Source organism: Alligator sinensis, unplaced genomic scaffold (genome assembly GCF_000455745.1).
Source record: "Alligator sinensis unplaced genomic scaffold, ASM45574v1 scaffold86_1, whole genome shotgun sequence".
NCBI lineage: Eukaryota > Metazoa > Chordata > Crocodylia > Alligatoridae > Alligator > Alligator sinensis.
In genome coordinates this window covers 2,262,186-2,276,475 of record NW_005841971.1, presented here as the reverse complement: position 1 = coordinate 2,276,475, position 14,290 = coordinate 2,262,186, and the positions used below count along the sequence as shown (strand labels likewise).

At 42.6% G+C, this 14,290-nt stretch overlaps 1 protein-coding gene across 6 annotated transcripts in view; it reads left to right on the top strand.

The window, feature by feature from the left end:
- DPY19L1 (dpy-19 like C-mannosyltransferase 1) overlaps positions 1-13,307 on the top strand; it is an 87,112-nt gene extending 73,805 nt beyond the window's left edge. For 5 of the 6 annotated variants that reach the window (XM_025200583.1, XM_025200582.1, XM_025200584.1 and 2 more), the window contains 3 exons: positions 5,948-6,047; positions 10,339-10,464; positions 11,254-13,307. In XM_025200583.1, coding sequence (XP_025056368.1) covers positions 5,948-6,047; positions 10,339-10,464; positions 11,254-11,410 — 383 coding nt within the window. In that variant the 3' untranslated portion in view covers positions 11,411-13,307. Of the gene's footprint in view, positions 1-5,947; positions 6,048-6,154; positions 6,259-10,338; positions 10,466-11,253 lie in introns of those variants that run through there. The other variant, XR_003093363.1, reaches the window with a different exon arrangement.
- Positions 13,308-14,290: the final 983 nt, after the last annotated feature.

The following is a 14,290-nucleotide window of genomic DNA, read 5'->3' as shown; positions in this document are numbered from 1 at the left end:
GTCCCCCAGACAAGCCATGGCTCTGTCCCACACCCTACCTTGCCCTGGCTGGGCAGTGCCTGCCCCAGCCCTACTTCTTCCCTCACTGCAGGGGCCTTGATCTGTCCCCCTCCATGCCCCTTCTCTCCCTTTTCCCCTTCCACCACAACAAACTTACCAGCTGGCTGCAGCTCTTCAAGCTGCTGGGCTGTGTATTGGAAACTGGATCAGTATTGGTCAATAAGCCTCCTTAAAAATTGGCTATCGGTATCGGGCCCTCAAGATCTGTCAGTGCACTCTTGATAAATTGGAGAGAGGATCCAATATCAACACGATGAAATTTAATAAGGATAAATGCAAGGTTGCATGCTTGGGAAGGTGAATTCAAATGCACAGATGCAAAATGGGAAATAATTAGCTAGACAAAAGTATGGTAAAGGGATCTGAGAGCTAATAGTGAATTACAAACTGAGTCCCTGGGGACTGGAAGAAGGCCAGTGTTGGGCCCATCCACAAGAAGGGCAGGAGGGAGGAGCTGGGTAACTATACGTCAGTCAGCCTAACTTCCATCCTAGGGAAAATCCTGGAAAAGTTCATCAAGGAGTCCATCTGTGATAAGCTTGCAAAAGGTAAGATTCTGATTGACAGCCAGCATGGCTTCGTTACGAGCAGGTCTTGCCTTGCCAACTTCATCTCCTTCTATGATCAGGTAACTCGCCACCTGGACGCGAGAGAGTAGGTTGACACTATATACCTTGACTTTCAAAAGGCCTTTGATCTAGTATCCCAAGATGTCCCCACAAGAAAATTGGAGGACTGTGGGCTTAACTCCGAGACAGCAAGGTGGGTGAGAAACTGGCTGCAGGATAAGACCCAGAGAGTTGTAGGGAATGGATCTGTGTCATCCTGGTAAGAAGTGGGCAGCAGTGTCCTGCAGGCATTGGTGCTTGGTCTAGTACTTTTCAACATCTTTATTAACAATTTGGATATGGGAGTGAAGAGTTTACTGGCCAAGTCTGCGGACAACACGAAGTTATAGGGAAGCATGGTCACGCTTGAAGATAGGCTGCAGATGTAGGTGGACCTAGATGGGCTGGTATGTTGGGTGGATCAGAACCCGATGTAGTTCAACATTGAGAAATGTAAAGTGCTCCACCTCGGGACGAGCAACCCCCAACACATCTACAGGCTGGGGCCACCAAACTGACTAGCACCACAAATGAAAGGGACCTGGGGATCATAATAGACCACAGTATGAATATGAGCCGGCAGTGCAATGCTGTAACCAGTGGGGCAAATAATACTGTGGCATGCATCAATGGATGCATCTCCAGCAAAGCCGAGGAGATGATTCTTCCACTCTATTCAACGCTAGTGAGAGCACCACTACAGTACTGCATCCAGTGCTCGGCAGCACACTTTAACAAGGACGTGGACAAGGTTGAGAGAGTCCAAAGAAGAGCCACCCGTATGATCGGAGTCTTAAAATGCAAGCCATACGAGGAAAGGCTGAGGGATCTGGGACTCTTCAGCCTGAGGAAAAGAAGGCTGAGAGGGGACCTGGTAGCAGCTTACCCACTACACTAGGGGAGTACATCAAGGGCTTGCTGAGCAACTGTTCACCAGGGCACCCGATGGGAAAACCAGGAGTAATCGCCACAAACTCTTGGAAGATCAATTCAGGCTCAACATTAGGAAACACTTCTTTACAGTTAGGGTGTCCAGACTGTGGAATAAGCTCCCTGCAGAGGTGGTGCAATCACCTACCCTGGAAATCTTCAAGAGGAGACTGGACAGTCACCTTACTGGGGTCACCTGACCCCCAGTTATGTTTCCTGCTTGGTGTACCGGGTTAGACCCAATGATCTTCCAAGGTCCCTTCCAGCCTTGCAATGTATGAATTAACAAACTGGTCCTGTTACAAAAGAAAAAAAAAGGCAAGTTTCATGCCATTCCTGTATCCCAGATCATGCAATACCTGAAGGTATTATTCCACTCTGCACTGCATGGATGAATGCAGTGTTAAGAAAATTGTATCATTTTGCATGCCAGCTGTTCACCCCCACATCCAAATTGTTAATAAAGATGTTGAAAAGTACTGAGTGTCTCGGAGCTAAGCCCACAGTCCTCCAGTTTTCTCGCGAGGACATCGTGGATACTAGATCAGAGGCCTTTTGGAAGTCAAGGTATACAATGTCAACCTGCCCTCGTGTTCAGGTGGTGAGTTACTGGATCATAGAAGGATATGAGGTTGGTAAGGCAAGACCTGCCTGCGATGAAGCCATGCTGGCTTTTAATCAGAATTTTAGCTTCTGCAAGCTTATCACAGATACGCCTTGATGAACTTTTCTAGGATTTTCCCTAGGATGGAAGTTAGGCTGATTGGCCTATAGTTACCTGGCTCCTCCCTCCTGCCCTTCTTGTTGGTGGGCATAACTTTGGCCCTCTTCCAGTCCTCAGGGGCTTTTCCAGAGCTCCACAAGTTGTGGAACAACTTTGCCAGGGTTTCCACTGTAACTTCAGCTCACTCCTTTAGCACTGTATACATCTAATTTTATTAATTGTTCATACACTGATTCTCAATGGCAAGAGTAGGAAGGTGAGTATTCCTACTGTGCTCATCCTCTACTCCACCTGACGTGGTTTTCCCCTTGGTCTGGTGAAAGACTGAGGCGAAGTAGTCATTCAGAAGTTCAGCTTTCTCTTGGGTGCCAGTAACCAGCTCTCCTGAGTTGTTGAGCAGTGGCCCCACGCTCAGTTGTTTTACTCCTCTTCCCTATGTACCTAAAGAAGGGCTTCTTGTTGTCCTTGATTCCCATTGCTAATCTAAGTTCGGTCGCTACTTTAGCCTTTCTTACCTGTTCCCTGCAGATGCAGGCTGTTGTGGAGTAGTCCTCCTTGGGGCCTGCCCCAAGTTTCCATTGTTTATAAGCCTCTTTCTTCTTTCTTAAAAGGACCACAGTTTTCCTGTTTAGCCAAGAGGGCTTCCCAGCCCTTCTGTTACCTTTTCTCTGCACGGGAATGGACTTCGTTTGTACTTTAAGGATCATGTCCTTAAGAAACAACCACTCTTTGTGCACACCTTTCACCTTCGGTCCCTGGTCCCGTAGCATTTGCCCTACTAGTGACCTAAGCTTGTTGAAATTTGCATTTTTGAAGTCCAAGACTTCAGTCCTGCTATCTGATTTGTCTGCCTTACGTTGAACAGTGAACATCATGGTTGCTGTCACCCAGACTTCCCCCTATATTTAAGTCGGTCACCGGGTTGTCTCCTTTGGCCAGGCCCAAGTCTAGCAGAGTGTCACCTTTGATTCACCTGTGCACCTCCTGAGTCGGGAGGAACTCCTCAACACAGGTCAGGAAGGATCACGACCGTTCCATCTTGGCTGAGTGTTCTTCCCAGGAGATGTCTGGATAATTAAAATCACCCATGACGACCATGTCACGTGCACACGCAGCCTTAGTCAATTCTCAGGTGTACTCCAGATCCAGTTCCTCCCCCTGGTTTGGTGGTCTGTAGTATACACCTACAGTTAGGCCTCTCTTGCCATGCCCCCCCTTCCCCCCCCTTTTCCCTGCAAATTGACCCAAAGGGTTTCATGCTGTCCATTTTTGGAGCCGATGTTGGCCTCCAAGGAGGTGTACTGCTCTTTCACATAAAGAGCAATGCCTCTACCTTTTTTCCCCTACCCGGTCCCTTCTATGTAGGGTGTAGCCCTCTAGCTACACTCCAGTTGTGTGAGGAGTCCCACCAGGTCTCTCTAATCCCTACTAGGTCATAATGCCCACTGGAGAGTAGGAGGGCTAGCTGCTCCTGCTTGTTTCCCCATGCTCCTGGCATTAGTATAGAGGACTCATGCCTACTACTGAGGCTGTCGTCTTTCCGTCCTACTGATGGTGAACTATTCCCTCAGCTCCCGCAAGAGTGGCTTTCCCAGTGTCCCTATCTACTGGGCTTCTATGTTGGTCCCTGGACATGCTTGAATTTCTATATCCCAGTCCTCCAGCAATCTTAGTTTAAAGTTCTGTCCAAAAGATTGGCTAACTGGGACTTACCTTTTCTCGTGAGATGGATGCCATCCCTTCCCAGAAGTCCTCTCCCTGAAGTGTGCACCATGGTCAAGGAATCTGAAGCCTTCTCAGTGGCATCAGCATTGGAGTTGCTGGTTCACTTCCTTGATGCATCTTGTCCTTCTGGGACCACGACCTGCAACATGGAGCACAGAAGAAAAGACTACCTGGGCTCCCATCACCCAGAGCCCTGTAGTTGCTTATGACCTGGTCTGGATTACTCCTGGCCATGTCAGTAGTTCTCACATGGATGAGGAGCCATGGGGTAGTAGTCCCCCACCACCACCACCTTCCGCTGCCTCTTGTGGGTGGCAGCAAGCTGCTTACCTTCCTCTCCTGGTGTTGCCTTCAGAGCCTCCTCATGTGTGGGGAGGGGAACATACTGCTGTGCAGGGCCAGAGGAGGAGGAACCCTGGGTTTCCTGGAGGTATCTGTCTTCCAGGTCACTCCAGGTGGGTTTTCTTGGTTAGCCATCACGTTGGCTACCATCTCCATCTCTTCTTCCTTCTGGAGAAGGGTCTGGCAGTAGCCATCAATAAAGTTTTTGTGGGCCCTGATGGTCTGCAGCTGAAGTATCTCCTCCTCGAGCTCCCGTACCTGGCCTTCCAGAGATTCCACCAGGGAGCACACCCCACAAATGGGGGTGCCCCCATGCTCACTTGCCAGCAACCATGCCAGACAGCCCCGGCAGTCCAGGGGCTTGGGCTCTCTCTGGGTGAAGGTCTCAGTGATACCAGGATGCCAACAGGTACGGCAAGTCACCGCCATGGCTGAGAGCGATTGTGTGGTAATAGGCTATGCTACTACCCACAGACTGGCCTGCGAACTGCTTCCTCTGTTTGCAGTCCTATTTGCTGGCTCCTTGAGTCACAGGCTCCCTGGTCGCCTGGAGAATCTCCTTTTATACCATTCTGGGCCTGGGCTGACTCAGCCCCTTTGTTTGGGCTTCTGCCAGACCCAGGCAGCAATCGCACAGCAGTCAGCACTCACTCAGCAGTCAGCAGTCACTCCCAGTTTCTCAGATCACACACCCCAGACACAGCCCACCAAACACTCAGCAAAAACCAAAGGTACAGGCAGTTGGATCACTTCCCTTTCTTGGGCAGGATCTGGTGCCAGGCTTCTCTCTTGTCCTGTTTGCAGTCCTGTTTGCTGACTCCCTGGTTGCAGGCTGGTTCTGGCTCTCTTACTCATCTGGCTCATGGGGCCTAGTGAGATGGGCACCACTGTGTCAAATTATTACTGAAAATACTAAACAATACCAGGCCTAGAGCAGACCCCTGGGAACCCCCATCTGATACCTCTCCAAACTTGGATATTGAGCTATTTATGACTGTTCTTTGACCATGAAGATCCAACCAATTACATATGTACATTTACAAGCCCTTCATCTAGTCCAGTCATTCTCGACCAGAGTCCTTCAAAGGTGCTGCAGGGTGTGCCTGCTTCCATGAGCAAAAGAAAAAAATAGGAAGGTTAAGGCTGACAGAAAGTATTAGTTAACATCTTAAGTCTATGGATGTCGTGGTTTAATTACTTAAGGTTGACGTTGTCAAGGTTTTTAAAAATAATTTGTTATTTTTGTGTTCTTCTGAGTGCCCTACTTAACATTTTTAAAGGGTACCTGGTATCCAAAATCATAGTTCAGTTTTGAAAATCATGACCTATGTTTTTAGAGTGTCTCCTTACAGGCATTTGTATTGCCCAAGAGCTTGACTTTGTCCCCTTCCAAAGAAATTCCTTAAGCAAAAAAGCAACTTTCTGTTCTTCCCTATATTTTCTTATATTGGTCTACGTTTATATGATCTTGAGTATTTAAAATGCAAATTTTCTCACTTGCATTTCTCACTTTCTATTTTCTACTACTTCATTATCCTTCTTTAAATATATGTTTCAGATGCTGTTTTTGCAGGAGCAATGCCTACAATGGCAAGTATCAAGTTGTCTACACTTCGCCCTATTGTAAATCATCCCCATTATGAAGATGTGGGGCTGAGGTAAATTTCAAAATTCATACAATTTATTCCACTAAAATTAACTTTTAAAAACTTTTATAATGTTCAGTAGAAATGCAAATCATACTCAGCATTTTTAATTTAATTAGGATGTGATGGAGGTCTATGAAATCACGAAGGTATGGATCAAGTGAATAGGAAGCTTGTTTGTGAAGTCTCATGTATTAGATCTAGAGGGCAACTGCTGAAATTAGTAAGTGATAAGTCAAAAGCTAACAAGAAAACGTATTTTTTTACACATGTAGTTGACTTATGAAATTCATTGTCGCGGGAGGTGGTGGAGGCAAACAGCATAGCCAGGTTCAAAAAGGGACTGTATGAGTTCATGGATGATAGATCAGTTAATAGTTATTGGACAGGTTGGTTGGAGATATTTCCTCTAGCATCTCTTAACCCAATAAGTGGTGGATGCCAGGGAGGGTAAGGAATAGGGGATAGATCGCTCTAGAGCTCTTCAGTTCAAAGCTATCCGTGTAGAGTATCCACTTCTGCCACTGTTGAGAGAGAGGATACTGAGCTATATGGGCTGTTGGTCTTGAGCCAATACAACACTTCTTAAGTTCTATTTGTTGGGGTTTTTTAATCCTACAAAGTTCTAGAATTATTTTAAAGTCATTCTTTCAGAATTCAGACTTACTAACAATTTAGAGAATGATAGACCTCTGCAGGGTAGTGGATATAATAGGATTTTGCTACAGACTTGTCAATCAAAAACATGTGAGGTATAATTATGATAAAGACTACTTTGCTTTGGATATTGCCTTCACTTATAGCAATGTTGATTAAGTTGGGAAATGCTTACAGTGGTTGCAATTTTGCAATTTCTTTTTTACCAGATCATTTCACGTGGCTTTTGAAGTCTTATTTTGTTTTTCATGGAATTTAAAAAAATCTGAACTCTTGTAAATGTGTGTCTAATATTCACTTATTTTAGCTTAAGTTGATAAACTTCTATGTTATGCCAAAGTAGAATGACAACAATGCTTTGTAATTCTATCTTGAGGAGAGACGATAAGGGTTTAGTGATAATTGCATGCAAGCATCTGCATATTTATTTTCCTGCCAGCCTTACACAGTCAGCTGGAAGGTGACAAGGGACATGCATGCTGTGTACTTCCACTTCTAGAAGTAATACAGATGCAGTATTGGATGCTTTCAGTTGAAGAGGTGCATGCTATAATTATAATCTCCAGAATTTGGGTTAACCAGAGAATGATGGAGCTTATTTGAACTGGAGAACATATGAGTTGCTTTGGGTTATTTATGGTATGGTGTAAAAACAAACAAACAAAAAACAAAACAAAAAAAAGGCAAACTATCTGAATGCATATAAATTACTTCCAGGATTCTCCATTTAATCTTTCAACTGTGCATGGTGTCAGAATTATGTTTTGAGAAAAACCTCAAAATATTATTTTCCTTTATTCTTTGATTACAAAATGATAAGCACAGAACTGAAGTAAGGATTTTGTGGAGATCATTCTAAATGGATTATTGAATAGTTTCTGTATCTTTGGCCATTGACCAAGCTTTTTATATGGGAAGTATGTTCTGTAAGGTTGCATGATTATATATGTAAATCTAGTATATTAAAGGACCATACATGTAGGCTTTGCTTTTCAGTGGTAATCTCCCAGCCCTCTAGTCTTTGAATTTAACATGATCTTAATTTAGTTTAGTAGGAAAAGGAAAGAAATTAAAATTGGGGTTTCTTTTTATAAAACTAAAAAAAAATCATTTTCCTGCTAACATGGACTTGCAAATTCTACTTTCATTAAACCAAAATTAAATTTATCTAAATTTGCATGCATCCTGATTTAAGTGAAGTTAAAACAAGATGCCTGAATGAAATCTTCCCTGAACATATTTGCAAGAATAGGCTTAATTTTACCAGAAGATAATTGCTTCCCTTAAAACACTGATAATACAGTAGGTGTGAAATAATGGGCTGTAATTTTCCTTGGATCATGTCCATAAGAATGGGCTCTTGTTTTTGGAAACTTTCCAGAATCAAGTTGATACACTTCCTTTTTATTCCTGCCAATGAATATTGATTGTTAAACATTAAACATTATTGACTTGAAATGTTTAGCATGTGGATCCCCAAGAGCTATAGATTTTAAAAGTAGCTGAATGCAGTAGCAGGAGGGGTACATAAGAGGTGCACTGATATATCACTCCAGTTCATATTGGCACTGATAAAAGGAAAATTGACATTATCTCAGTCGGCTTTTTTGGCTGATGTGGCCAATAATGTTGCCGATAAATGCCATGTGCATGTGCCAAGCTGCAGCATGCACGTGGCCAGGTGTACAGCCGGCAGCTTGGAAAGCAGCATCCAGCCTGTAAGTCTGTGAAGGGGAAGAAGCAGGGGGAGGGAAGGAGTGTGGGGGCAGATCAAGGCCCCTCCATGGTGAGGAAGGGAGTCAGGCTGGGGCAGGCGCTGCCGGACTGGGGTGGAGCATGAGAGAGAGCTGTGAGTGGCTTGTCCGATGGGGTGCACACCCTAGGGGAAGCACTGGGGTGGGGGGGGCGGCACATGCCTCCCAGATCTGTGTGTGTGGCAAGGGCTCACGGCTACCCATGTTTGGTATCCAGGCACCCAAAGTTGTAGGAAGGCTTCTCATTGTGTTCTAGGAAACAACCTCTGCACAATTCAAAGACAGGACAACTGGGTACAGTATTCTCAATAACTTTTATGGTCATGAAGAATTTGCCATATAAATTTAAGGGGGAATTTCAGACGTCATATTTCATAGTTTCAGAGATGTTAGGGGCTGGAAGGGACCATACAGATGATCGGGTCCAGTCCCCTTGCACTTGGGCAGGAAAGACTGCTGGGATCAGATGACCCCAGCAAGGTGGGCGTCAAGACGTTTTTTGAAGTTTGCCAGGATGGGTGACTGTACTACCTCTGGGGGGAGCCTGTTCCAAACCCTCAGTACTCGACTTGTAATTACATTTTTCCTTATGTCTAGCTTTGATCAGGTTTTGCCCATTATTTCTTGTCCTCCCCTGGGGGGCCTTGGTGAATAGATGCTCCTCCAGGCCCTGATGTACGCCCCTGATATACTTATGGGCTGCCACCAAGTCCCCTCTGAGTCTTCTCTTCTCCAGGCTGAACAGTCCTAAGTCTTTCAGCCTCTTCTCTTAAGACCTAGTCTCTAGGCCTCTAATCATGTGTATGGCCCTCCGCTGGACTCTCTTGAGCTTCTCCACATCCTTCCTGAAGTGTGGCACCCAGAACTGGATGCAGTACTCTAGCTGTGGTCTCACCAGGCCAAGTAGGGCAGGAAGATGACATTCTTAGCCTTGCTTGAGATGCCTAAGTAGATGCGTGCCAGTGTTTGATTAACTCTGCCAGCTACGGCATTGCATTGGTGGCCCATGTTCATTTTGTGGTTAATAAGCTTTATTTCAAATACATTTTCTTGTGATATGTATCTCTGTCTCCTTAGCCTATTGGCTTTTTTGTAGCCATTTTATATTACAACCTAACATCTACTTGCTATTTGCCATTTCTGCTTTCATGTGCCTATGTAAAGTCTATCTTAGAATTAATTCCCAGTTTTGTTGATCCAGCTGGTGCACAATTCACATTATAGTCTTTTGTTTTTGCTATTCTATTTTAAATGATGCCAAATTACATAAACGACATCAATATAATTTTATTACAGCCTTTTTATCCACTGTTCTTTGCCTAATTATAATAAGCCTCTCACTGTAGTATTTAGGCTTTTCATTTTAATCATACTTAATATCTTGTTGGTCACGGGTATGACCGTAAACCGCATCTGACTGGAGGACTGGGTGGCAACATGGTGGGGGTAGCTCCTATAAAATACCGCAGTGTTGCAGCCTCCAGTGTAAGACAAGTATACGACACCTGAAACCCCTAGCCGCCAGTGCCTTGTGGGTACTTCTTGATTGGAGAAAAGCTAAGGGATATCATCCTGACAGAAATGTGCCCTTGCTGAGGGAGTCAGCAACAGCTCTAATCTGTTGCTTTCTGGCAGAAGCTACAACCATCAAGGCACTGAAAATCCAGACTCAGTCTGGCCTTTGGATTCTGTCTGGATGATCTAGAGGAGGGCTGGTAGATCTAGGGAAGCCTCCACTCTATATTCTTGCCTAGATGTACGCTCTGAAGATCTTGGTGTAATGGTTGCATAGACTGCTTACATGTATACCGTGATCCAGTAGATTGACATTTGTCAAGAAATACGTTGTCCTGTCTGCCATGCTATTTGCTAACACCTTTTTCTTTTCAAAGGGCCAGAACTAAAATAGTATATTCCATGTATAGTCGAAAGCCAGCAAAAGAAGTGAAGGAAGGGTTGTTAAAACTGGGAGTCAGTTATTACGTTCTGGAAGAGTCATGGTGCATAAGAAGAGCTAAGTGAGTATATCAGCAGGGCTGTCCCTGGGCGGGGGCAACCCCCCCCAGGCCCCGTGCTTTGTGGGCCTGGGCAGAGTGGCCACAGCGACTACACGCTGCCGCCAGCTTCATGTCCGGCTGCTCAGCCCCTCCCCGCACCCCCGCCAAATCTGCCATTGGCTTCCTCGCGTCCAGGGGTGGGGTCCTGCACAGGCTGATTTGTCCCGGGCCCCACACTCTGCTTGGGTCGTCTCTGTATATCAGTATACTTTATAACATCTAAATTAAGATAACCTACATCTTATCTTCAAAGTGTCAAGTTGATGATAGAATTATGGTACTCATCAGAATAGGTACTTTTTGATTGTACATTAAACTTGAAATGTGTGAAGTGCTTGATTTAATATAAAACAGACCCTCAACCTACATGAATACCTTTGTACTGGGTGAACCAAAAACAATGAGACTTTTTTTTCTGGGAAAATTTTCTGAGACATTTTTGCCAGTGGGGGGGGAGTGAATGGGGTAGATGCCCTGGGCTTTGAGTTAGAGGGAAGGCAGCCATCACAGCAAATATCTGTATTTAGTGTTGTGGCACCAGACTTCCTAGGAATGTTTCTGAATGTATTGTAGGAGACTACCTCTATACAATTCAAATGTTAAATTCTGTGTAAATCAGGAAGAGTTCATAACCCTAGTTTTTTTGTAGGTCAGTTGCATTTAACCCCTTTGTAAACTTTAATTACACGTACTTGATTATATTTCTTTACTGTTACATTATTTTTGTTTATATATTCAAATATTTTCTAGGCCTGGTTGCAGCATGCCTGAAATTTGGGATGTGGAAGATCCTGTCAATGTTGGAAAAATTCCCTTATGTAACATGATGAGTAAAGATCCCAGGCCATATTTCATCACAGTATTCCACAACAGTGTTTATAGAGTGTTGAAGATAATAAAGGACTAACTTCTGTTCAGAAAACTGTCTCAACCTTTTAAGCTGGTAACTTTATAAAAATCCTTGTTAGAAACGTCTTTTATACTAGACTCAAAATGAGAAGATCTGTGTTCTTTCTTTTACCTCTTTAAACAAATTTTGATTTTAGAAGTGCTCAAACCTGACAGTGTGGGTTTCTGTTTTAGGGTTAGTCCCTCACAATTTGCTATGCAAATGATTATACACTCTTTACTTAAAACTGATCCAAAAAAAGTTTTAAATGACTGTAGAAAGCAACTACAGCTCTCAAAACCAATGAATTTGTGAAACAAGGCTGTCAGTATGTCTCAGCAAAGCAAGCTTATTTAAAATACTGGTGCTAAGGGATGGTGCTATAGCATCAAGATTTTCCCATCACAGAATAATGTTAACCACCCCAGTCTTCCTTTTGGATAACATGATACTGATCACATATTTCCAAAGGAGTGACATCAATTCATTAGCCATGCCTATATGAAGGAATTTTTCTTTTCTTTTTAGAGAAGCTCAAATAGGTCTCTGCCAGTCCTGGATCCCTTTTAAAAACATGTCATGATTTAAACTTGCCTTCTAAGGGAAAGGTTTTTAAACAATGTTTAAACATTATCATTTAGGTGTACACAATACATATACTTGGACTGGAACCTTAACTTGGATATTATTTTAAAAAGTTAGACTATTAAGAGGAATATTCACACCTGAGGAATAGTTTAGCATCTTGCTGTCTGAGAATTTTTAGCATCCATGTTCATTTAAAATAACCAGATAAACTTATGAAGTTTTATATGGAAAGGGGGGAATATTCAGGAAAAATCTATCATTTATATTTGTATAGCCTTATTAAAGTACTAGAATAAACCCTAAACTGCCTTAACGAGAACTACAGACTAACGTAGTATCAAAAAAAAATCTTTCCTAGCTCATGTCATATTTTCTTCCCAGTGATGTAAGCCCTCTTTGATTTTTCTTATATATTGTTCATCTAGTTTCATTAAAATAATGATTTTGTGTTAAAATTGCTGGGAAAAAATCCTTTAAACAATAGTGAAGAAAACTTTGTAATAAAATTAACTTGATTGTGGTATGAGCATGGTCAGAAATTATGTAAATATAATCATTACAACAAATGTTTAAATATACTCTGTTTGAATTGTCTTACCAGGTAGTGTATAGTTATTCTTCCTGCTGCTGATACTTTTGTCATCTGAATGTGGCCCTGACTTTGTAGATGGACAGGGCTCTAATTTCCCAGAAGTCTTCACTTCCCTTTATTTCAGCAAGAAATTTATAAAGGCGATTAGCACATATATAAGTTCTATGTGTTGTTACTGCCCCTGGAAAGCATTGCAGTAATCTTAGTTTATAATATTTGATAGCTTATTTGAATGCCATAAGTGTTTTTATTTTTTCTGCTCAGTCAGCAGCTAAATTACAGGACAGTGATCTAGGTGCCTGTACTGCATATTCAGCCTTGACTGCACCTTAGTGGTAGTGGATGGTGCAGAAATAAAAATCTACAGCTGTGACAGTAGTAATAGAATGTGAACATATGTTTAAAAAAAGTTTGAAGAGAACTGTTCACTATAATAAGTATTTGCCAGTTTTAATATCTGCCTCCTTGTCAGGGTGAAGGTGAAGAGTTGAAAATACATATGTTAACTTTTTTAACTTTTACAAAAAAGACTTTAAAGTTTCTATAAGGAAACTATCACATTAAAGGGCTTGGAGGAAGTAACATTTTTAAAAGTTCTTGAGATGCAAGAAAGTGGTAAAAGGATATCTTTATATAACATTGTGACTAAACAGTGTTATAGCACAAATAAATACTGTATTTTTATGGAGTTTATGCCAATTGGTGATGTATTTATATGTGGTTAAATAAAAAAAATAATTGAAAGTGTGTTCATATTTTTACTGTACATAGGTTACTACAAATATGTTATGATTATCACGACGGATATGACATTTCTAGATCAGTGGTGCTCAACCTTTTGGGCCTATGGGCTGGATGAATGGTACAAGGCTAGTGTGCACACCAGGGTCGGGCCTTGCACCACCTCTGATGGGTCTCATGTTCCCAATCTAGCATGCAAGGCCACACTGTTTGGCCTCCAGGGGTTCTAAAATTTGGCAGCAGAGGAGTGACAGTGCAGCTGCGCTCTTCCACCACCACATTTTTGGACTCATGGGGATCCCTGCAGGCTGAATAACATGATTCCAAGGGCCGGATCAGACATGCTGGCCTGGGGTTGAGAACTTATTTTTCTAGAGAATACCTAAATATATTTTTAAATGTTCATCTAACGTGTGCTTAAACAGAATTGTTAGAAGCTATGGGGGATCATAATTGTGAAATGGTGATTTGAGGCATACCAAAATCCTAATAATCAGAGGTGGTAAGATATTTTAGCAGATACTATATTCAGTTTTGTTACATGGGGCCTGATAATGTAGATGCGAAACAGTCTTGAGCCCAGTGTAAAATGTTTGGTTTGCTTTTGTGGAAATTTGTTCCTAAACCCTAAGGTTCAGTCAGTTTGTTTATCGATGCTTGTGCTCAACTTTCAAAGAAACATTTTAGAAAACGTAGTCTTCAGAAATTCTGTACATTTCAGTAAAAGACCCTACTCATTTGGTAATGGCAATTGTAGATGTCAATGAGTGTATTCCCAGGCATTATTTTTATTGAGGTATACTTTTCTTTGAAAGTGAACAGAGATGTACGTTTTCTGGAAATTTTTCCAATGCCCTTAATAGTGTGTGATCTGATTTAGCATGTTTATTTTACTTATGTTTAGTAAACAAAGCTAAAAATTACCCCCATGTTAATTTTATGTCCCAATAGCCACAATTGTATGAACGGAAATATTT